Source organism: Panthera leo, chromosome E2 (assembly GCF_018350215.1).
Source record: "Panthera leo isolate Ple1 chromosome E2, P.leo_Ple1_pat1.1, whole genome shotgun sequence".
NCBI classification, from domain to species: domain Eukaryota; kingdom Metazoa; phylum Chordata; class Mammalia; order Carnivora; family Felidae; genus Panthera; species Panthera leo.
In genome coordinates, this window is record NC_056693.1 from 44,600,640 (window position 1) to 44,625,545 (window position 24,906).

A 24,906-nucleotide genomic window follows, 5' to 3' on the forward strand; every position below is an offset into this window, starting at 1 on the left:
AATAAATAAACTTAAAAAAAATTATAAGGTTTGCGTATTCTGTTTGTTGGTAATGCTTGTGTAGAGAGGAAAAAGTGAGCATTGTTGATTTATTCAGTATTGGCTTGAGGGAGGAAAAAAAAATCATGTTATATGAATAGAAAAGAAATTTTACAGGAAATCACTTTTTAAAGTGAAAATGAAGATCCTAAAATATGAAAATTTATGTTTGTTCATTAAGAAAATGGTAGTTTAGGTACGCTTGGGTGGCTCATTCTGTTGGGCGGCTGACTCTTGATTTTGGCTCAGGTCGTGATCTGACGGTTCTTGAATTCAAGTCCAGTATCGGGTTCTACACTGACAGTGTGGAGCCTGCTTGGGATTCTGTCTCTCTGTTTCTCTCTCTCAAAAATAAATAAACTTTCTTTTCAATTTAAAAAAAGAAAAAACAGTAGTTTAGGGGTGCCTGGGTGACTCATTTGGTTAATAAGCATCTGATGTTGGCTCAGGTTGTGATCTCATGGTTCATGAAGTGGAGCCCCACATGGGCTCTGCACTGACAGTGCAGAGCCTGCTTGGGATATTCTCTCTCTGTCTCTACCCCTCCTCTACTTATTCCCTCTCTCTTTCAAAATAAATAAATAAACTTAAAAAAAATGGTAGTTTAAGTGGTAACAGAGTGGAAGATGGAATATGGGGAAATAGGGTATTTGGAGTAGAAAATACTATAGAAAAATGACATTTTTAATTAAAGTAGTGGAACATACTGGTAGTGATAACAAGGAAAATAAGATTTTTGTTTGTTTGGTTTTCCCTCACTGAGACTCTGGGGAATAGAAACAAGAATTAATGTTTTACATTGTTTGGGTAGAATCAGTCATGGTAGATGATTTGCTCATTCATTCATAATATTCATTCATTCATTCTAATTGCATAGACAGGAATGTTGGAGAAAAGATTTATCTTTCAGCAGCTATTCTCCTGTTCAGAAACCAGCTCCATCTAGTCTTGGCTATTGTAATCAAGTCATAACCTAATTGGAATATAATTTCTTCTCTGTAAAAACTGAGGGTTATGCTGAATACTTTCACCAGTTTCTAAAATTCTATGCTTTTTATGTGAATTTTAGGTTAATCTCATAAAAACACATTCATTCCATTCATACCATTCTTGCCTAGCCCTCTTTATATTTATTCTCTCTTTTTTTTTTTTGTACATAACATCTATGTCTTGGTACTGATTCCATTGGTTATTTATGTACTTGCTGTCTACCTCACTGGACTGTAAGCTGTTTGAAAACAGAGACACAGGTCACTTTAGTGTCTGCACCTATGCATACAAAATGGATTACTAGTGACAAAATTAAGTTTTTCTTCTTTTAGAAAATAAACTTTAGGGGCACCTAGGTGGCTAAGTCAGTTAAGTGTCCAATTTCAGCTCAGGTCATGATCTCATGGTTCGAGGGTTTGAGCCCTGCGTCGGGCTCTGTGCTGACAGATCAGAGCCTGGACATGCTGCAGATTCTGTGTCTCCCTCTCTCTCTCTGCTCATCACCCACTCATGCTCTGTCTTTCTCTCTCTCAAAAATAAATAAACATTAAAAAAATTTTTTAAAGAAAATTAGCTTTAAAAAAATGTTTGTTTACTATATATTTTTGAGAGAGAGTGAGCAGGAGGGGCAGAGAGAGAGGGAGAGAGAAAAATCTCTAGGTACCCCTAGAGAATAAACTTCTGAACTACCTAGTTGTAATGCAGGGTCTGTGCAGTTAGAAATAACACTGATGTTAGGAATTCCATCGATTTTATTTACTAGATTATTGTGCCTGGCACAGAATTGACACTTCAGTTCTGTGTTTAATAAATATATGAATGAATTGGGGCACCTGAGTGGCTCAGTTGTTTGGGCTTCCGACTTCAGCTCAGGTCATGATCTCATGGTCTGTGAGTTTGAGCCCCATGTTGGGCTCTGTGCTCACAGCTCAGAACTTGGAGCCTGCTTTGGATTCTGTGTCTCCCTCTCTCTCTGCCTCTCCCCCACTCATGTTCTGGCTCTCTCCCTTTCTCTCTCGAAAATAAATAAACAATAAAAAATTTAAAAAATAAATATATAAATGAATGAGCAAATAATCATTTATTAAATGTCTTCAAGTTTCAAAACAATATGGATAGGGGGCGGTGTCTAGGTGGCTTAGTCAGTTAAGCATCTAAGTCTTGATTTTGGCTCAGGTCATGATCTTACAGTTTGTGGGTTGAGCCCTGAGTCGGGCTCTGTGCTGACAGCACACAACAACATCAACAACAACTATGGATAAAATAACATGTTAATTCCACTTATTTCTTTTCAATGATAGATTATTACATATATTGATAAGTGCATGGTTATTTTATCCCTCTTTTTTTTTTTTTTTTTTTTTTAATGTTTATTTGAGAGAGAGAGAGCAAGGGAGGGGCAGACAGAGGGAGAGAGAAAATCCCAAGCAGGCTCTGTGCTGACAGCAGGGCCCGATCCCAAGAACTGTGAGATCCTGACCTGAACTGAAATCAAGAGTTGGACGCTTAACCCACTGAGCCACCCGGGTGCCCCCAAGGACACGGTTACTTTAGTTACAAAAAAAGTGACTATAAAATATATGGTTATATAATATAGTTAACACTTAAGCAGTGGAAGAGATCTGTATTCATTACTGTTTTCATAAACATCAGCTAAATTTTAAGTGTGTATACATTACAATGTATGGCTCTGATAGCACATACTAGGCTGCAGATAATTTCTTTACCTTGCTTGAACTGTGCACCTGGATATCTCTTCTCTCCCTTCCCCTCATTAATGCTTTCCTCACCCTGTTTGGGCTCTGAAACCCCATGCTAGAGACCCCCCCTTCCCCTCATCCCCATAGATGACCCTCCTCACCCAGCTAGGCTTCTGACACCCACCCCCTGGGTCCTTCTCATACTCACATCTTTGACTCTGTCTGAACTCCACAGTTCTTAAAGCTCTATTGAAAAAGTATTCTTATAAGATATTTGAAAATTGTAAATAAACCGTAAATGTTTTACTCAATAATTTATGTCATAGATATGACATTGAATGTCTTATTTTTTCTAGGACAGACTTAAGCAATATCTTTTGAAAATAATATAAGTGAATTTAGAATGTAGATAACTAAAATGGTTAGTTGAATAGTATACTCCATTCTATATTTCATAAGTCTTAAGTTATTTTGAAAATAATTGTGAAGTTTTTAGATGAAAAATAGTACTTAAAAGAAAAAAATATGATGTATTAAAATGATTGTGGAATTCAAATTAGTTTCCTTAGGGGCACCTGGGTGGCTCAGTTGGTTAAGCATCCAGCTCTTGGTTTTGGCTCAGGTCATGATCTCACTGTTTTGTGGGTTTAAGCCCACATTGGGCTCTGCGCTGACAGTGCAGAGCCTGCTTGGGATATTCTCTCTCTCCCCCTCTCTCTGCCCCTCCCCCACTCATTCTCATTCTCTCTCTCTCTCTCTCTCAAAACAAATAAATAAACTGAAAAATTTTAAAAACCCAAAAAACAATAATAAAATATAATCAGGAAGAAGTGATGTGATTAAGTAAATATGTGATAGCAAACTATTAATTGACTTAAACTGAGAGGAGAAAAATTTGTTAAAAAAGAGCATCACCTACTAGTTATTCTTGGACTTCATAATCTTTTAGAAACCAAATATCCAGTAGACCTGCAGCCAGTACATTTTTCCAGTGGACATGCCAAGTATGATGACTGTCAAGCCTGAAGTGTTTTTAACAGAATGAATGCTGTGTCTCTTCAATGCAGAACTATGTTGGCACATTGGAGGTGCCAGGCATTTTGTTTTAGAATATCTGACATGAAACCATAGCCTTGGGATTTATCAGCTTATTGAGATAGTTAATAGAGAGATGGAAGAGTGAGGCAATTCTCAAACCATTTGCAAGGACTTTTTGAAAGTTTTTTAACTCTTTCAGGTGCTATAGTAGCTTCATATTTAGAGTGTAAAAAAATAAGTAAAACAATTTTTTAAACAATGTACAGATGTTTATAATTACATTTTTCAGTATAATAGTGTTTGCATCTGATATCAAGGAGCATTCATTATTATATATATATAATGTATTATTATGTAATATATATAATATATTATATATATATACATATATATATAATATATTATATATATTATGTGTGTTATATCATTAGTTTACTTTTTGTTAAATTTTAAAGCATTCCCAGCAGAAAGTATCCTCCTTTTTGCCACAAATATTTCCATTCATGGCTGCTTGTTTGACAGTTGAACAGAAGCATCTTATTTCCAGAGTCCCCCTTCCCCCCACCTTTTATCATTCATCTGTGCATGGAGTTAAGGTCTGTAGTATTAGTTGTGTACAACTTTTATTTATTTTGTTCCTTACCTTAAAGTAAATAGGGTAGTTTTCAGAAAAGTCATAAAGTAACTGGGCTCTCTGACAAATTCGGCCTTTACTTTCTGACCCAAAAGCAACTGAACATTACATGGTAGCCATCAGGTCAAGAAGGGTGAGGTTGAGGATACAAATTCCAGAAAAGGAATGATAACTTACAGAGTTCTTTTGAGCAGATCATCTTAGAGCAACTCTCTGAGGCTACATACTGTCCATGCATAATCTTAATTTTTATTGTATTTATTGATTTATTATATATTTTAGCAAAAGAACATCTATGAGCCCACCATCCAGCCCTACTTATTTCTGTTCATCCTTTGCCCTGTCCTTTCTCCCCATCAAAGGAAACCATCGTTCATCATTCCTTTCTTTGTTCTATCACATATGCTTTTTATTTTTTACTGTTGCACAATCTTCATATTCTTTATTGGTACAACCTACCTCAGGATTGTTTTGAAATTAAGTTAAGAAATGTATATAATAAGCTTTGCACAGTGCCTGACCCATCCCCAAATGGCACTTGTGTTATTAATGTTCTTTTGTGGAGAGAGAACAAGAAAAGCATGCCTTTTCTCAGCTCTTTCCTATGTTTTATCTTCCTGAACCCTTCCAGGAAAAAGTGAGAAAGTATGAGGGTTTGAAGTCTTTTCACCTTTTCATGGGACTGAGCAATTTACAGAATGAAGCAGTAGAGAATGGGATTTGGACTATCCCCGGTTAGGGAACTGAGTTCCCAACTGAGAAAAATAAATAAATAAACTGCACTATTAAGTTTCCCATTTTTCCCTTCTCTTTCACACTGCTTTGTGCCCTTGGGATAGGATTTCTGTCTACTTTGAGTTTGATGCAGTATAGTGAAACTCCTCATAGCCAGTGTTGAAGAATAAAAGACCGAATTGACGTAGAAAATAATCAGTGACATAAATGGATCAGTTAGAGTTTACTGAATGATCAAGCAAACAAACCCCCCACCCAGCCCATTTTTACACTGTTCACCTTCCCACCCAACATTGGGAAGCCTTGGTTTGTTTTCAATATCTGAAAATAATTTCAGTCCTCCATTTCTTCCTTCCCCCTGATGGCCCTATGATCTGCAATATTGCACCAACTCAAGACAAATTCTTGATCTTCTGAGCTTTTTTTCCAATTTCTGCCTAATTTCCTTTTTTCATACACTCATGTTAATAATTTCTATTAACAGAGTTATTTATTATATCACATCTGTCCTAATTCTACTACATGGATATTTAAGCAATGCACTTACCAGGGATTTTGGTCAACTAAAATTCATAATGTACCATTAAGTGAGTTGGTTAAACATTACTGCATAATTAGCAGCATTCATAGGAAAAATAGGTAAGACAACAGTCACCTCAAGCCTGGCTGGCCAGGGAAAGAGTTCCTTAGACAACAGGGGTACCTGGCTGGCTTAGTTGATAGAACATACTACTCTTGATATCAGCATCATGAGTTCAAGCCCCACGTTGGGTGTAGAGCTTACTTAAAATAAAATAAAAAATAACAGTAAAAAAAAGAGGGGTGCCTGGGTGGCTCAGGTGGGTAGGCATCCAACTCTTGATTTCTGCGCTGGTCATGATCTCACGGTTGCTGAGTTTGAGCCCTGCATCAGGCTCTGTCCTGGCAGCACAGTGCCTGACTGGGATTCTCTCTCTCTCTTCTCTCTCTCTCTCTCTCTCTCTCTCTCTCTCTCCCCCTCCCCTGCTCATGCTCTGTTTCTCAAAGTAAAGAAGTAAAACATTCAAGAAAAAAAGTAAAATTATTTCTCAATTAAAAAAAAAGAGAAAGTGCCTTTAAGTAAAAAGAGCAGTTTTTACCAACTGTTACATTAATCCTAACTAAATTTCACTTTATTCCTTTGGGCAGGTTTTCCTGCCTTGCATGATCTGTGATGCATTATGACACACAATATATCCCTCTTAAGCCTGTGTCATTCATAAATTTGTTATCTTTGCTTAGGCTGTTGATGTAGTAGCCACCTCCCTCCAGGTGAACCTGTACATTTTTGGGTACTTTTGCTTAGAGTCATCTGTTTATTAAGTCTCCATTTCTTCATCTCGGTCATGAGAACTTGATAATATTTCCTTAAGATATTTTACTGAATTTAGGATAACTATACCTGTAGCATTTTCCTGATCCTCCAAAAGAAGACCCTTAAAAAGCAAATTAGATTAGCATTCAGCTTGGCCTTCATGATTTCACTTTTTACAAATAGAAGCTGTGTGAAGAGATATTTTTATCCATAAGGTTTATTAGGAACAGTGAGAGACATAGCTTGCTCTTATACAGTTTTCACTTGTACTTGTTCTATTCTTCTTTCTCTTTTTTTTTGAAAATAGCTTTACTGATGAATAATTTACATATCATGAAATTCACCCATTTAGAGTGTACAAGATTCAATAGTGGTTAGTTTTTTTTTTTTTTAATTTTTTAAAAAAAGTATTTATTTCTTTTGAGGGAGAGAAAGAGAGAGAGAGAGAGAGAGAACCATGCATAGGGGAGGGGCAGACAGAGAAGGAGAGAGAGAATCCCAAGCAGACTCCATGCTGTCAGTGCAGAGCCCACTGTGGGGCTCGAACTCACAAACTGTGAGATCGCTACCTGAGCTGAAACCAAGAGTCAGATGCTTAACTGACTGAGCCACCCAGGTGCCCCACCATAATCCAAATTTAGAACATTTTTACCATCCTAAAAAGAAAACTTGTGACCATTCTCTCTTTCTCTTAAAAAAAAAATATCTAGAAGTAATTTTATTTTGTTTTCTAAGGAAGTCTTTCCTCAGGAAACTGCCTTTCCATCATGGATTTCCTATTCTCTTTCTTCATATTCTGTGTTTGTAAACCTAGAATTTCATTCCTTTCTTATCTAATTTAAAAGATAACACAAGAAAAATAGATGCGACCTCTTAACATGAGGTAGTTAGCACCAACTTAGGGCTATTTTTCATGGATTGTCAAGAATTCTTTCATTGGGCAATGGATACTGTAAAACTGTAATTTGGATTGAATTTAGGAGCAAATGACAATAGCATTAACAGCATGATTCATAATATTTTAATATTATAAATCTTTTAATATTTTTATGTCTTATGGGAAGCAGATTTAAAAGTAAGGCCATTGTATGTGGTTGGGTTGTACATTCATAGCTTGGAGGGAATTTCTTCAAGATAATGGGGTAAAGGAAAAGTTTAAATGAGGATTTAAGTCTTAGGTTGTTTGGAGTAGCAGAGCCAACCCAGTTATGTCTGAAATCATAGCCTGTGATGGTAATGACCGTATTAACTGCTTCTTCCCTTAGGTAGACATGATAAAACTTCTGACTTCTTTAATTGCCAAACACTTGTGTCAGTTAATCAGAAAATACCTTTGTTGAAGGGATGAGTCCATACTTCCCACACCTTCCATTTGTCCTTGCATGTTACTTTGTTTGTTTTGGGGGCTAGGTTGTGGGGAGGGCTAAGATATAGTAAGTTCTATAATTAGTTACTTTCCTGTGTGTTTTTATTAACATTGCTTTTATACCTCTAATATAGATTCAACTTTATACACTTCTTTGGGAAGGGTAGTGTGTCTCATTCCACACGAGTTTGTTTTGTTTTGATTGATTTATTTTAATAATTAGAGAAGTGGAGAAATAGTTCCAACTAGTGAAGTACTGGTGATGGAGCTATTAGTAGGACAGTTTTTTTTTTTCTTGATGTAAATATATTTTGGTAGATCTTTCTCTTTTCATCTAAATTCTTTTTATTTTCATATTGCTTTTAGTTTGAACAAAAAAACAAAAAAGGACTTGAGTATGCTTCTCTTTTAAGTATAAGGAACTGTCGTTTTCAACATGGATTTAGAAATAATTGTTTTAAAATCTATATCTGATGATAGTGCCATTTTTGTTTTACTTAGGTTCTCCCTGCTCTCCTCCCTATGTTATTTGAAAGATACGAATTATTTACTTAAGGCTTTTAGCAGCATTGTAACAAACAGAAAAATTTGAGTCAAGGCATATTATGTTCAGGCAAATACTGAATTTGCCAGATGTTTTAAAGATGAAAGTTTCAAGAGTTAGGTAATAGAGTTTTTCAAAAGAAAATTTTCAAGTTGACTCTTTACTATGAACGAAGATAACATTTAATAGTAAATCTTCTAATTTTAGCTTTCCTTCACAACATTCTTCCTGATCCCTATCCACGTCAAAATTAGGGCACAGGGGGCGCCTGGGTGGCTCAGTCGGTTGAGCGTCCGACTTCAGCCAGGTCACGATCTCGCGGTCCGTGAGTTCGAGCCCCGCGTCAGGCTCTGGGCTGATGGCTCGGAGCCTGGAGCCTGTTTCCGATTCTGTGTCTCCCTCTCTCTCTGCCCCTCCCCCGTTCATGCTCTATCTCTCTCTGTCTCAAAAAAAAAAAAAAAAAAATTAGGGCACATACTTCAAAGATTAATTAATTGGAAGGATCAAAGTATTCATGCATTCAGTGATCACTTAACTGAAAGTATTGTTTGTTATCAAGGATAAAATGTCCATGGCGCTACCTTTGTTTTTTAATCACTCATGAAAATAAATTAATAATCTTTTTTATTTGTCGGAATGTTGGGTTTCTTGGAATACTAGGCAAGTCTCTTAAGTCCTGTTTCTCAGTTCTTTTGAAAATGGGCATATGATTCTAATTGGTCTTTTGAAATTCCTTCCAACATTGATTCTATTACTTTACAGGATATTTTGAGACTTATTTGTGCCCAAAACCATACAATAGTAACTATAAAAGAATATATATTTTTTAAGTTTTTATTTATTTATTTTGAGAGAGACACAGAGAGTGTGAGCAGGGGACGGGCAGAGAGAGAGAGAGAGGGAGAATCCCAAGCAGGCTCCATGCTGTCAGGGCAGAGCCCAATGTGGGGCTCAAACTCATGAAACTATAAAAGAATTTTTTTAATAGTAGATATAAATGTAATTTTATAGACAATGATTATAAAATACATCAAAAAGATATGGATTCTTTAGTCTGGGATATAAAACTAATCATAGTCTAATTTAGGCATTTACGGTTTCTGATTTAAGAGTATCCTATTCTTGTGCCTTTCTGGAGTATAAATACAGAATAGAAATGACATTATTTCCTTGAGCTCTGACATTCCTTGTTTAGCTTGTTTTGGGAGACAAAAATGCATTTTGAGAGTGAATTAAAATATTTGCTAAAAGGTGCTAAGAAGAACAAGACTAGACTAATGGTCTCACTGGTGAAGCCAATTTAAAGCTAATTATGAGTATGCTAAGTTAGTCTTATTACAAAGGAAGATAATGGACCATTTTGGGTTATTTGATATTTCTTATATTTTGTCTAATTTTGTCCAATTCTAAAATTTAATAAGTGTGGAGACCATCTTAAACATAAGGGATAAAGCCAAGAAGAAAACAGGGGACCGAACTAATGGAAAATTCATGCTTCAGTTCAGTAAAATTACATAATAAAAGAAAAATATTTGCTAATCTTTATGACAGTAATTATATGGATTTGTGTGTGTTCTCCTTATTAATTAATTTCATGCTCATTTGTTAGGTTATTGACTTATACTCTTTTAAATTTTTTTCTCCTTCCCCCTACAGAATCTGTCTATGATCTTCTCCCAAAGGAGTTACAGTTACCTCCATCTAGAGAAACATCTGTAGCATCAATGAGTCAGACAAGTGGTGGTGAGGCAGGCTCGCCTCCTCCAGCTGTAGTTGCTGCTGGTATGCATTTCATTTTACTTCATTAAAGAAAAGTAGTGTATTATCTGGCCAACATGAACAGTGCTGGCAAAGTCCATATCAAAAAGAGTGTGATTTGAGGGTTTGTTTTAGGAGGTTTTAAAACATATACTTTTAACCTTAAAATATTTCAATATGCATTTCTTGATATAATTCTTCTTAAAATTTCACATTGGCACATCTGTTAGTGCCATTTCCTTTCTAGGAGCTTATCTTCAGCTATGGAAACAAATTTGAGGCTCTTTTGTTGACTGCTCATAAAAAGGTTACATACCAAGCTATGGATAGAAAATTACATTTGAGTCTCTACTTTAAACAATTATTTTTAAAAATTTGCTGAAAGGGAAAAATATTTGATTTTGTGTAACCTGAAAAAGGACTCTAGCACTCAAGTCTCTTTTCTGTTTGTAGCATGTTACTACAATCTTTTCCCTACATTTAAAAACATGTGACTTAAGACTTCTTTTAAATTCAGTTGAAAGTAATGGGAAATTTGAATGTAATTTTTATTGTAAAGGTATTTTGATATATCAGTGAAAAAGTATAGAAAGTAATGTTTGAAATTTATCAAGTTTATTTTTACTCAGCTCTCAAATCATACACTTTATAATTATATAAAATTGGTTCAATTTTTTATTGAACCAGAATAAAAGATTGACAGATAAGGTAATAGAAAAAGTCTTGATTATTGATAAATTAATGAGTGCTTACAATAATACTAGATTGCCCAACTGTAATTCTTTTTTTAGTTGGGTTTTATAGATTGCAAAATGTATTTGGTTTTTTAAAACAAAGGAAAATATACATATATATATATTCTCTGAAGTTGTATCTATCGCTCTAAATAGAGGTTTCTTATCCAATGATACCTCTCATCTTTTAAAATGGTACTTAACATCCATCGCACCATTGTTTTCAGTAAATTCATTTCATTTCAAAAAGAATGGTGAAGTGAGAGGTGATTTAAATGAGGATTTGGTACTATAATAGGACTTCATATATTTTTCTTGTATGGATTAACCAGTGTATCATTAATCTTGTGTACCAGTCTTTTCCCTGAGCTGTATATGGCAGTATGCAGCCTTTCTGGCTGAGGGCAGGAAAACTTTAAACATAGCAAGGAAACTTATCAGCCCTGCTCACTGTTCATGTGTTGCCAGACATTTTCTAACAGATTCTGTGGATTTAATTGTGAACTTTTTAACAATCAAATTGGTAAGATGACCTGGTTTTACATTATATGCACTGGGTTCTGGAATATATTTTTCTGGAATTTAAAATTTTAAATATTGCTTAAAATTGTATCAGATGATAAAATATGAAAAAAGGTTGTAATGAAATATTTCACTTTAAATCCACAAGTAGAAATTGACTAACTGATTTCTTTTATATCGTTTGAGATTGTTTTTTATAGACTTGTTGAATCTATATAGAACTAAAAGTCTGTTTCTTCTGTGCTTTTTAACATCTGTTGACAGTAGATCCAGTTCCTTTTAAAAGCTGAAAAAATGTCAGTTAGGTTTGGAAAAGAACACTTCCTTTTAAATAATGCCAAACTCAGTTTCAAATTGTTATATATAAATATTGAAAATTCTTGAATTTGAATCACTAATAGAATGTTGATCCTCCCTCCCTCCATATATTTCAGAAAATCCTATCCACATAAATTAAATTGAAAGATATGAGTTGAAAAATCATAAAAATAAGAGAATTAACCGAAGGACGTATTCTGAAGTAATAAATTCTTGCTAGATTGAGAAGTTATTCACATTATAAAGATGATGAAGAGAGTAAGGGGGTGACATTGACAGTTGTCTTATATTCACATACAGAAAGTTTCTGTGGTCTACAACCAAGTCATTTGTAACTTTTTTTTATATAACTTTAGTAACCAATATAATATTATTCTAGGATTCTGTCTTATTGGTAAAATAGTTTTTGTCATATAACATTATAGGTAAGAGAGTTTACATTACAGAGTAATTATTGTAGGGAAATCAGTTAGTGTATATCATTATAGAGTTGCTTTTTTATTTAACATATTAATATATTTAGTGACATAACTGTCAAAGAGAAGGATTTGGAGTAAATTACCAGTTACTCAGTGTTTCCTGACCAAAAGACTTGACATTTAGGGAAAGGCACATTAATTTAGACTTCTGTGGGTTTTTTTTTTTAAATCTATACATTTGCTGTTTAAATATGAAATGCATAAAAATGATGACTCTTGATGTAGTTAATTCTTCAGAGTTTTGAAGGAGCCGGATTGGCTGCTATCAGGTATGAGGGCCTGGTGGGAACAGACTTCTAGTTCTGCCATAAAGGTTTGTGTTTCACAAGTTCTAAATCAATTTAAATTTTAAAATTTAGAGGCTGGGCATGTAGGTGTTCATGTACTTTTTTTTATTACTTAATTATTAAAAATGTGTTTCTCAGATTCGCCAATCTAGATTTTTTTCCCTTTACATATTACTGAGGGAATGAGTAAACATGGTGCTGCTAATCCACAATCCAGAATATTGGGTAAAAAAGTATCTCTTAAAATTTTTCTGCTTGTATACTATTCACACTTTTACATACTCCCATCAGTAAATTCTTTTTATCTGGTAAGTTTCAGAGTTGGGGCTGGGAGAAAGAGAGATTACTTCTACACCACTCCTCTCCTCTCCATGGGCCAAGTGTCAGAATCTGGGAGGTGTAGTTGAGAGTCGCCAGTCTTCAAATTGTACTCCTCATTTTTTAAAGACCTCTGCTTTTGTCCCACTAGAACGGTAGTTGAGAGTTCAAGGTTCAATATGTGAATGAATAAGTTTTAGAAATACAGACCTTCTGAACATTATTATAAGTTCTTAGTAGTTAAGACGGGCCATTTTCCTAACACAAAAAAAGTTACCCAAATGAATTAATGGCATTTTTGGCAAAATAAGGAGTTGCTCAAGAAATGCAAATTGTGAAAGGATTCTTTTTGTTATTTGGGTTTTTTTTTGTGGGGTGAGGGGAATCCTATAGTATAGGTTATAAAGAACTAAAATGCAAGTATTATTTTAGAAAACTAAAACAGTGACACCAGAGTTGAGGGAGTTTTTGCAAAAAGATATGGCAGGCAATTTTCTTAAATAACAGCTTTATTGATATATAACTCATATACCAATCAAGTATTTTTTTAACCTACTTACATGTTTATAATTTTTAATCCTTAGATTTACTTAATTAAAATAGGAAGTCTTTCACAGAAGTGAACAATAAACTTTAATCTTCATTTTAAGAAATCAGATTGTTTTCTTTTTCTATCCTAGACTGTTTTTCTTCATTTTGGTATATGGCATTATGTTTATTAGTTTATATCAAAATAAGATTTTGCTAAGTAACTGTTTAAGGTTTCTTTATAATTTTTATTCTAATTCATGAGATAAACAATGAATAATTAATCAAACCATAGGTTTTATAATTCAGCCAGAGAATCTTAAGAATAATTGGTGATTCTTTTGTTATTTGTTTTTGTAAAATTGTTACTTTCAGTAATTATATATTAATACTTCTAGAAGTAATACAGTCTCAAGACACTTTTTAGCATGTGTAGGTATACCAGCAGATTAGGCATGTAAATTGAAATGTCTGTTGACTATCTCTACTAGTTAGCTGACTACAGGTTTTTAAAAAGGCTGTAATTTTAGTTAATAACTTTACGTGAAGTGATCCATCTAATAAACTTTTCTGTTGGAAGAGAGAGACTTATTAAATAGTGCTTTGAATTTTGTGCTGTAGCAGTTAATAAATCGCAAGTATCTAACAGGTATTTGCTATACTGAAAGAACCTAATTGAGTGCTATTTATATTAGAGGAGAGGACACGAGAGAGCTAAATGAATGTCCTGTAATCAAAGAAGGACAACCATGTTTCAATTTGTTTCAGACATCTTAATCACCTAATAAAATCATAGGAATTTCTAAACCATCGATAACAACAGACTGTATAAAAAAATGAATTAAAGAAACTGTAAGTTACCATTTTTGAGTTCCTACTATGTAAGAGGAATTGTGCTAGACAATTTGCATCATCATCATATCTCATTGCTTCCAGGCACAAGCTACCTCTCTTCTTTCCTGCTGGGGTCTAAGTTCTTTTCTTCTTGCTACTGCACTTCAGAGAATTGTGTGCTGTTATTTCACTTAAGGAAACTGTAGTTCCTGGACTAAGCAGTGTGTAGGATATTGAATTGGAAAAGCCATACTCCCCTTTAACTCTGCAAGTTTCAAGACCTACAAAATGGGAATATGGGGGTGCCCGGATAGCTCAGTCACTTGAGCATCTGACTCTTGATTTCGGCTCAGATCATGATCCTGGGCTTGTAGGATTGAGCCCCACCTCTGGCTCTGCATGGATTGTGGACCCTGCTTAAGATTCTCTCTCTCTCTTTCCCTCTGCCCCTTTCCCCTGCTTGCGCACGCTCACTCTCTCAAATTAAAAAAAAAAAGAAAAAATGGGAATATGATTTCTAGAAGAATATTAAGTTTTAATAAAAGTGATTCACAACTTATTTACTATGTTAGAAAGTATTTATAGTTATATAATTTGCATTTTCTTGAGTTGAATAAATTTTGAGAGCCAGTTTGTCTTTGATTGCTGTCCTAGGTTAACTAGGTAAACATATTTCAGAGTTTTGGCCATTTATTTAGTATACTATTCCTAAAATTAAACTCAAAACTCATTACCTGGAAAGATGATTCACCTTCGTAACCTATATATTGATGTGGTGAGCTAAAGTATGAGTTAATGTGGTTGTTCCATATGGCCATTTCTGCTTTTTCTAGAAAACAGGACCACCTCAGAAGGAAGTCAGATTCTAGTTACAAACATGTTGCAAGTACGTTTAAAAACTCTACTCCTCTTGGGGCACCTGGGTGGCTCAGTTGGTTAAGCGGCCGACTTCAGTTCAGGTCGTGATCTTGCAGTTCGTGGATTCAAACCCTGCATCCGGCTCTGTACTGACAGCAACGTGGAGCTTGCTTTGGATTCTCCTGCTCTCTCTGCCCCTCCCTCTGTATCTCTGCCCCTCCCCCACTCCTGCTCTTTGTCTCTCAAAATTAGATAAACATTAAAAATTTTTTTAATAAAAAATAAAAACTCTACTCCTTATTCTGTCTTTTTATTGTAATTATATAGTAAATCTAAATGTATACATTTATACATACAGAAATATATATGTGTGTGTATATAGATTTATGTTAACATCTGCGCTATTAAAATGAAAAGCATAAACAAACTTGGGCCATAATGGTTAATTCAGAAACAAGTACTAATTCAAGAGGCTAACTGTATTATGAATTATCGTTGACAAAAAGTACACACAACTTGTTGTTGATTTATTCCTTAAATGTTGTCCTCTTGATAATTTTTAGCAACAACTTTATAAATAACTGCGATTTATTCTGTTTCTTAGAAAAAGCACATTTTTATATTACCTGAGTCTGTAGATTAGCATTTTAAAACTTCTCACAGATTTTCAACCTTTCATAGACAAAATACATACCTAAAATAGACACCGTTTCTATCTGTATGTATTTTACACAATTTCACATTAACAAAGCAATGCACAGAAGTGGACTTACTTTCTTGTATCACCAATAAGATTGATGATATCATAAGTAAAAGGTGTTACCATACTAATTGCCATAAGTAGTTGTTTTATAACAATTAGTTGTGTAAATATACGAATAAAATTATATAAATAGTACTCCAGCTGGGGCAGGAGTGAGGAGGAGGGATTAGGGTAGGATACAACAAGAGATTTCATCTGTTTCTGTTACTTTTCTTCTCTTAAACATAAAATCATATGTAGTAAAATGTTAGCATTTGTTAAAATATGAACAAAGGAAACATAAGTATTAATTTTAAATATTTCATATTTTAAAAAACCCCATGTGGCAGTTGATTAAAATAAGTCAAAATGAGGTGCCTGGGTGGCTCTGTCAGTTAAGCGTCTGATTCTTGGTTTCAGCTCACATCATGATCTCACAGTTCACAGGTTTGAGCCCCACATTGGGCTCCACACTGACAGTATGGAACATGTTTGGGATTCTTTATCTCTTCCTCTCTCTCTGCCTCTCCCCCACTTACACATACTCTCTCTCTCCCTCCCTCTCTCTCTCTCTGTCTCAAAATAAATAAATTTTAAAAAGGTAGAAATTATTTTTTAAAAAGTTAAAAAAAAGTAAGTCAAAATGTCCAATCAACTATGTTTTTAAAAAGTAATAAAGGTGGGGCACCTGGATGGCTCAGTTGGTTAAGTTTCCGACTCGATTTCAGCTCAGGTCATGATCTCATGGTTCGTGAGTTCGAGCCCCGCACTGGCTCTGTGCTGATAGCCTGAAGCCTGCTTGGGATTCTCTGTCTCCCTCTCTCTGCCCCTGCCCAGCTCTCTCTCATGCATGTGCTCTTCTCTCTGTCAAAATAAATAAATAAACATTTAGAAAGGTAATAAAGGTATGAGCTATATAGGACGCTTGGTGAACTTATTTTTGGCATAAGTGAGGGTACCTTATCTTTTCATTCATAAATGCAAGTAGATGTCCATCAGTAGTATTTATTTAGCCCACTGAGGTAAAACTCATTCCTCCCCATGTCATTCCTTCATGAAAAGGTGTTACTGTCAATTAAATTTAATCAGAAAATAAATGAGAAAGCACCTCAAAGTGCCAGGACTATACAGGCATATTCTAGATATCACTCATACACACATGCACGTACACATGTATTATAATACGGGTTTTGGAATCTTAAGGATCTAATTTGAATCTCATTACTATCATTTCTATCATATAGACAGAATTTTGTGGAAGTTAAATAAATTTGTAATATTGCCCCTGTGAATAGACATTGATACCAACTTTTTCTTAAGATTATTAGTAGTATAAATATGTAAAATGCTTAACATTACCTAACAATTAGTGATCATTCAGTAAACATTGACTTTTCTCCCACATGTGTATCATGTGTTCATTTGTTCATTTGTATAATGTGTATCATGTGTTCATTTGTTCATGTGTTCACTTGTTAATAAGGTTTTAAAAAATAGATCTTATTTTTATAGAAATAAGGTTTTTAAACTTATTTTGCTTTTTTCTTTCTATTCTCATCCAGTCTGTGTTTTACCTTATTTTGAATTTTTGCCTGTCAGCCAAGATAGAGCCGCTTTTGGGGCATGGTATTTACATTCTGACTTATTCTTTCATGTTGACACTCTCTCAATAGGAGCCCTTGTCTCTAAAACAGACATTGATAGAATATGATGAGTCATAGGGAGAACAGACATTTCCCAAAGGGATGTTCTGAAAGGTGACTATTTAAGAGTTCTTCCTCGAATTCTCTTCCTTTTTTTTTTTTTTTTTTTTTTTTTTTAAGTAAAGTGATACATTTGCATGATCGGGTATCAAAACTGCTGGTAGGGCAATGTATGACTTACCTTCTGTTTTTTGCTTAGACACTTTGTTTTGTCTGCAGTTGAATCCAGTATCTACTCTAATACAGACCCAGATGTAAAATCTGATTAATTATATTACAAGATTTTAATGATACAAAAACTATTTTCTTTCCCCTTTTTGGTCTCCTAGTCTAAAACAAAGAAATGTGAAGACATTGGACTAGAGTTGGCAGGAGTACCTTTATTATTTAACCTAAATATATTAAAGTGTATTATATGATAAAGCATTGAGGTGACCTTCAAATAGCATCCTTCAGACTTGTTCTTTTTAATTCTTATCTAAGTTAATATAGTGATAATCTCTGTTTTTGTCTTAACATTCCCTTTCAAGTAGTAAAATGATTGTCTTTTTTTTTTTTTCCCCCCGTACTTCTTGGAGTTTTTGACATTGTGATAAATATAGTTATCAGCTAGTGTAAGTACTCCCCTTTGTGTTTAATCTACTTGAGGTAAAGGATTTGTTCTGGGCTTTAGTCTCTTCATCCAGTAGTGACCAGTGATGCTGCCCGGTAGTACTGAAATCACTGGATCATAGAAAGCATCTTTCTTTTCCAATAGGAAATGATTTAAAAAAAATTGCAGGGGCGCCCGGTGACTCAGTGACACGTCCAACTCTTGGTTTCGGTTCAGGTTGTGATCTCATGGTTCGTGAGTTCAAGCCCCAGGTTGGGCTCTGCACTGACAGCAAGGAGTCTGCTTGGGGTTCTCTCTCTCTCTCCACCCCACCCCCCACCTCTGCCCCTCCACTGCTTACTTTCTCTCTCTCTTCTCAAAATAAATAAATAAACTTAAAAAAATTTTTTTAATAAAAACAAAAAAACCTCCACCAAATTGCATAATATATACCTAGTACATGTCTTACACCATGCTTAGATATATTTAAAATATTGCTATAAATGTCAGAACACTTACAATTTTTCTAAACATTTTATTTTTCAGGAAGCATTTTTTTTTAAATTTTTTTTTAACGTTTTATTTATTTTTGAGACAGGGAGAGACAGAGCATGAACAGGGGAGGGTCAGAGAGAGGGAGACACAGAATCTGAAACAGGCTCCAGGCTCTGAGCTGTCAGCACAGAGCCCGACGTGGGGCTCGAACTCACGGACCGCGAGATCATGACCTGAGCCGAAGTCGGCCGCTTAACTGACTGAGCCACCCAGGCGCCCCTGGGAAACATTCTTTAATAAATATTTTGTGAATATATTAATGTCACTCTGTCAAGGTAAAAATAATTATTTTAGGAGAATTTAGATTAAAAATAGAATAATTATTGTGTAGTATTAGAACCCTGACTGGCAATTTCTTGGCCTGGGGAAGAAAAAGATGGTGTCCAATAAATCAGTAACAAACATTTCAGCTTCAGCAACAGTGCTAATTATTTTTTTAAAATAGAGCCTCTAGGATCAAAAATGTATGTAGTTTAAAAGTGAAAATTGGTAACTTTTTTTTAGGGGTATAAAGAAGTATGTGAAAGTTGGCCTGAGAAATGAAAAGATTCTTTTTCTGCTAAAATACAGATTATGTCTTTCTGCTTGAGTGTATTGGTCAGAGCATATTCTCTTCTACTCTATAAGAGAATTTGGGTAAAGGCACAGCCTAAAAACATCTAAGAAAGAGAGCATTCTGGCTTATGGATTAGATTGCATTAGTAAACAGGAGAACAAATTGGTGAATATGAGTTAACAAAAATTTTGGATAAGAAATTTTTCCACATGGCATTTATTTGGATGTTGATAATTTTTTTTTAAGTTTGTTTTAAAACATTGCTTATTGTGGCATGTAAACTTATGTTGGGTGGGAAAAGTACAAATGGGAAATTGAAATTGTTAAACATGTAAATTAAATGATCAACCCTACAATTTTTGTTTTTTGCTTTTGCTTTTGGTAAAGTAATCTGGATTGCTTATTTTATATGCTGGGATGCTAGTTGTTTTTTCTATTAATACACTTAACTTGCATTCTAGCTTCGCCATTCAGAGACAGGCATCGTGTGGTGGGTTGTGTGACAGTGTCTGTCAATAGTGAAGACAAATAGTGCCAGAGACACTTAACCCATCCAATCTCACCCAGGGTATAGGTCGGTCTCGTTTTCAGACTTCTTCATAAGTCTTTTTTTCTTTCTTTCTTTCTTCCTTCCTTCCTTTCTTTTTTTGTTTCTAAATAGTGGATTGATACTGATTGAAACTAAAAACTCTTTGTAAAGTTTTAAACTTTACATTAATACTATAAGAAGAAGAAGAAGAAAAGTAGAAAACGAAGGTTGGCATGTAAGGTGTTGACAAAGCAGGTTTGCAGCCACTTTGTGTGTTCTAGATTTTTCAATCCCTTAGCAACATGAATCTTGGCCTTATAATTTTTTTCTCTTGATATCTTTCTTCTTTGATCTGAAATTTTGTCCTTGTATCTGGTGACTTTTATCAGGCAAGATGTTTAGATTTGAAGTCTTTGTTACCAGAAAGAAAAATGAAATACTTAAAAAGGATAACTAAGGTTGAACAATAAGTGTTTTAGACCAGAAATATCTGGATTGTTTTTTAAGATTATTTTCTGAACAGTCAGTGGTTTACTCCTTCTCCGTTCCACTATTGGTTCACTTAAGCACACTTGCAAAATTTTATGGCTTTTGTTTTCATGACATTTTTAGGCAGCTCAACTGATTTTGCCTGGATGTTGGAAAGTTATAAAATATATGTGCATATTTAAATGCTAAAGGATCACATTTTCATCTTGGAAGCTCAGTTAAATGTCATTTCTGTCACATCTTTTAAATTAGTGAAAGGTATTTGTTTCTTTTAGGGACTTTAAAGAATGTTTCCAATTTCAAAGCTTTCTATAAAAGTGTAGTTAGTTCCATATAAAGTGTCATGTCTTTTTTTATGGTATTTTAAGCACTAAAATGATACAGTAATTAAAATAATTTCTAGTTCACAAATCTAGAACTAATAGTTCTTAATTTCAAAACTTAGTTTAAGCAAGGAATATATAAAATCTACACGAGTTTCTATATGTGGTAGCATTTAAAAGTCCCATTTTCATCTTTCTCATCAAACTAATAATACTTATAAATTCTAGGGTATCTGGGAAGGCATTATCTGCCACTCTTTTTATCCCAGCTACTTTGAATACTCATAGTGAACCTTAATGATTCCATTGGTTCTTAAAAGCATATAAGAATATACAATTTCAGTTCACCATCATTACTGGCATTTGGCCTGGTAATTGGCTCATGCTAATAATAGAATTGTTAGATGTAGACATAGAACACTATGTATGTGATAACTTCACTTACACATTTTAGAATTAATCTATTCTGAGATTGTAAATGCCTTTTAGTAAATATAGAAGTGGGTTTTCCCTTTGGTTTACCATGCTCTCTAGTCACAGAAAATGTTATAGAAAAATAAAATTCCCCTAGATTCAAAGATAATTTTTTCATAAAAGAAAAAACGAATAATAAAAATTTATTCATGTGTTACTTAGGTAAGAGAATAAGTTTAAGAAAAAAATTTAAAAACTTACAACTTTATGAAGGATTGGTAAGGGATTTAAAGAACAAATAAAATTATAAAGGCATACAATAGAAATACATTATGACTGTTCTGCTTAGTGAGAAAATAAAACCAGTTAATAAAATTTTTTATGTTGGAATTTTTTATTTTTAATATGCAGCAGTGAAACATTGTACATTCCTAACAGATAAAAATGGAGACTCAAAACCAAAAAAGAAGGAGAGGTAATTAGCATATTTTGTTTATAACAACTTAAAAAAGAATATATAGATGAGGCAGGATTACATTAGCATTTTAGTTCTACAGAATGTCAATTAAGCTGTTTCTTGACATTTAATGATTTAGTAACTGAAAAGTCTTTGTAGATATTTTAAGTACATTTACAGTATTCCCAGGAATGTTTTTTAGTGCTTTTCTGGGACTGCTTGGAAATGAGAAATTTGTGTTTAGAAATCTAAAGTGTTTTTAATATCACTTATGCATTTTTAATAGATAATATTAAGGATTTTTTATTCTTAGTTTATGGATTGATACACAAGTAGATAATAGGGCTTATATATAGTTTCACGAAAGAGTTATTAGCACTGGGGCACACCTGGCTGTCTCAGTCGGTGGAGCATGCAACTCTTGATCTCGGGGTTGTGAGTTCGAGCCCCACATTGGAGGTAGAGATTACTTAAAAGTAAAATCTTAAAAAAAAAAAAAAAAAAAAAAAAAAAAAAGGATAGTTATTAGCACACTCTTTGTAGAAATAGCGAATAGTTACCTCTAAACTCTTAAGTTACTTCTAAACCCTTCCCTGGTATCAGGTAATGCCTTTATAGTAATAATATAAACACTTTGAGTAGTACATCCTTTTTTTTTAAACCTGATGTGTCTATCATGGGCACACTGGTACATTTGTTGGCCAATATAATTTTAGTATAATTCAACATATGTATCAAATATTGGCTTCCCATTAATTTAATAAAAAAGTTGAATTTTTACAGGTCTTGATCTCAGGGTCATGAGTTCAAGCCGAATTTTGGGCTCCACGCTGGATGTGGAGCCTACTCAAAGAAAAAAAAAGTTGAATTTTTACTACATGCAAAACACTATGTTAGGTTATTGGGAGGGTCTAAGAAAGATGTCTGTGTTCTCAAGAGGCCCATATTGAGGCCCATATTTCTCCACTTCACCCCTTCATTTGGCAACATTATTACACTTAGGTGATCCCTTGCTAACCAGAATGTAACATCTTTATGTGAAGATTTTATACACCATTATCATGATCATCAAAGTAACACTGATATTGTTATAAAGAGTTTTATAGTTTAAAAAAATTGTCTTGTTAGAGTCTTAAAACGAGTAGAATCTTTGTAATTTAGACTCAAACTGAGATAGCTTTAAAAAGTAATACTATTTTTAAATTAGAGAATGCTTACTGCTGTCTTGTGACAGAGTTTATGTTTTCAGTTTCATAGTTTTGTGCTAATGAACTTTTTTATTTAATAAGTATGTCCAGGAAACTGCAGGTAAAACATAAAAATTATATGTTAGGTGCCCAAGGAAAATGTATAGAATATTTTAATTTATGTAGGGTATGAGATCACAGTTTGGCATACCTGTCCCAGAACAGACGTTTATGTATGATTATATCAATTGGGTTTTATAACCATGACTGTTTTGATAAGATTTGCAAGATAAAATCATATATACCTGTAGAGCAATGCTAGGTAATGTCTTGCATATTAAATTCATAAATATCATATGACTTGCTTTTGAGTTCATGATTGCTTTTCACCGGTACTTTCCATCTGTCATGGACAGGGATCCCTGAGATGTTCATATTCTGCATTCTCATGTGCATGGTACTTAGATTCAAAGGGGTGGTGGCGGGCGGTGGGGGGAAGCTTCGTAGAAATACACATTCACAGCATTCATGCTGCATGTTTTGTGTGTTCCACTGCAAATACTGCATGCTGCCTACTTTTATTTCTCTGAAGATGAAGAACAGAGGCTTATTATACACACACACAAATTTAGTTTCAATTTTGCCAATAGTTGGAACAGATGGAGGAATGTTATACATAATACCTTTTCTATTTTTTAATGATTTTTATAGTATTTTTCAAAAAAAAAAACAAGAAAAAAAACTTGTTAACTTAAACCCAAAGTGGCTACAAATCAGCTCCTAAACTATCACTGACATTAGCATCTAGATTTTGTAGTTTTTACAAATCTTTTAAAGTATTTATTTACTAAGAAAACATTGCATTAATGCATGATACAAAATTGATAAATTTTTCTTTAAATTGGAATGCAGTTTAAAGTGACTGAATTTTCCAATTTCAGCTACTGCATTTGACAAGGATACAAACTGGAAAATGGAACTGGTATCATCTTATTGCTCTAGGTTCTTTGACTTATGGTAGTTGGGAAAAATATTACCATGTGGCATTATGTAGATTACATCATTAATGGCTAATATTAATTACTGTGCTCTTCAGCTTTGACAGCAGTGAAAAATTATGGGTGAATTTAGCGATTTCAAATAATTTAAGTGTTCTGGTACATGTTTTTAAGAATGATCTTTGGCACTTGGCTTTTGATTATCTGAACATTGGCATTCTTAACATTTCACTCTGTACATTGTAATTAATAAGAATATTGCAATTCCAATAACTGCCCATCACAGTTTTAAGTTTTATCCTACCACTTTAGCACAGTGGCATACTTGGCTATAGATAAAAACTAATTTTAGCTTTAAACATATATTTTAGTTCTCCGTATTAAATTAAATTAAATGTTATTATGTATTTTTAGTTTTGTGTATGATTATCAACCTTTCTATATCTTATACAAGATCAAACGGTATTTCTAAAATTTTAGAACTAAAAACGTCCAACCTTAATGTTATTAGTATGCCTCTGAGGCTGTGCTGTTAAGGGTTAAAGTAGTATTATTTTTCAACAAGCTGTTCTGCCAGTTGCCACCCATTTTGAAAAGGTCTATTTAAATCTTTTTTGCTAGATGTAATAAATAAATGGCTTTTACAAAAAACCTTCCCCAAGACTAGAATTTTTTTTTGTTTAAACCTCTTTTTTGTTAGACTTCGGTCAATAAAAGTTACTGTTACTCATATTAAGAAATTCCCTAACTGGTTAAAATCAAGCAGGCCCTTTAAAGAGAGGGGTATTGGATAGTGGTAACCAATTGCTGAGTGTGTAATTAAGGATGTTGTAAGAAATATCCATCCAGTAATCAGTCCTTACTCTGCTTTTCATTCTGCCATAAAGGATGGATTTATTTATTTTAGAGATCATGGTTTTGAACTGCCATTTCTAACTTCTGGATACCCTCAGTGGTTAACTTCCTTATTTTCCACAGCCCAGCATATTCCAAATCAAACTTTTTTCACTTTAATTCTAGATTTTACAATAATCATAGTGATGGTACCAGTTCCATTTTGCCTCCAATTCAGTTGATTATATATTTTTTCTATTTATTTCTCATTTTATAATTGATATCTGGAATAATCAGCAGCTCTTTTCTCATTTATTTTCTCATATTTTTATTCCAGGATTTGCCTCTGAAGCAGGGAGTGTCTGCATTAAAAATGACCTGTAGTTCTCTGCTTCATAGGTTAGAAACTTATTTTAATATTTTGTGGCTAAGCACAGTCCCACTTTTCAAATTCTATAATAAATTATTTAATTGGCATTGAATGTGGACCACAAGCTTATATTTCATATTGG

At 33.8% G+C, this 24,906-nt stretch overlaps 1 protein-coding gene across 11 annotated transcripts in view; it reads left to right on the forward strand.

Moving 5' to 3' along the window:
* NFAT5 (nuclear factor of activated T cells 5) overlaps positions 1-24,906 on the forward strand; it is a 113,575-nt gene that overhangs the window by 35,256 nt on the left and 53,413 nt on the right. For 4 of the 11 annotated variants that reach the window (XM_042920737.1, XM_042920738.1, XM_042920740.1 and 1 more), the window contains one exon: positions 10,036-10,161. In XM_042920737.1, the coding sequence (XP_042776671.1) occupies positions 10,036-10,161 (126 nt within the window). Of the gene's footprint in view, positions 1-10,035; positions 10,162-18,868; positions 19,738-24,731; positions 24,794-24,906 lie in introns of those variants that run through there. The other 7 variants (XM_042920743.1, XM_042920747.1, XM_042920749.1 and 4 more) reach the window with 4 other exon arrangements.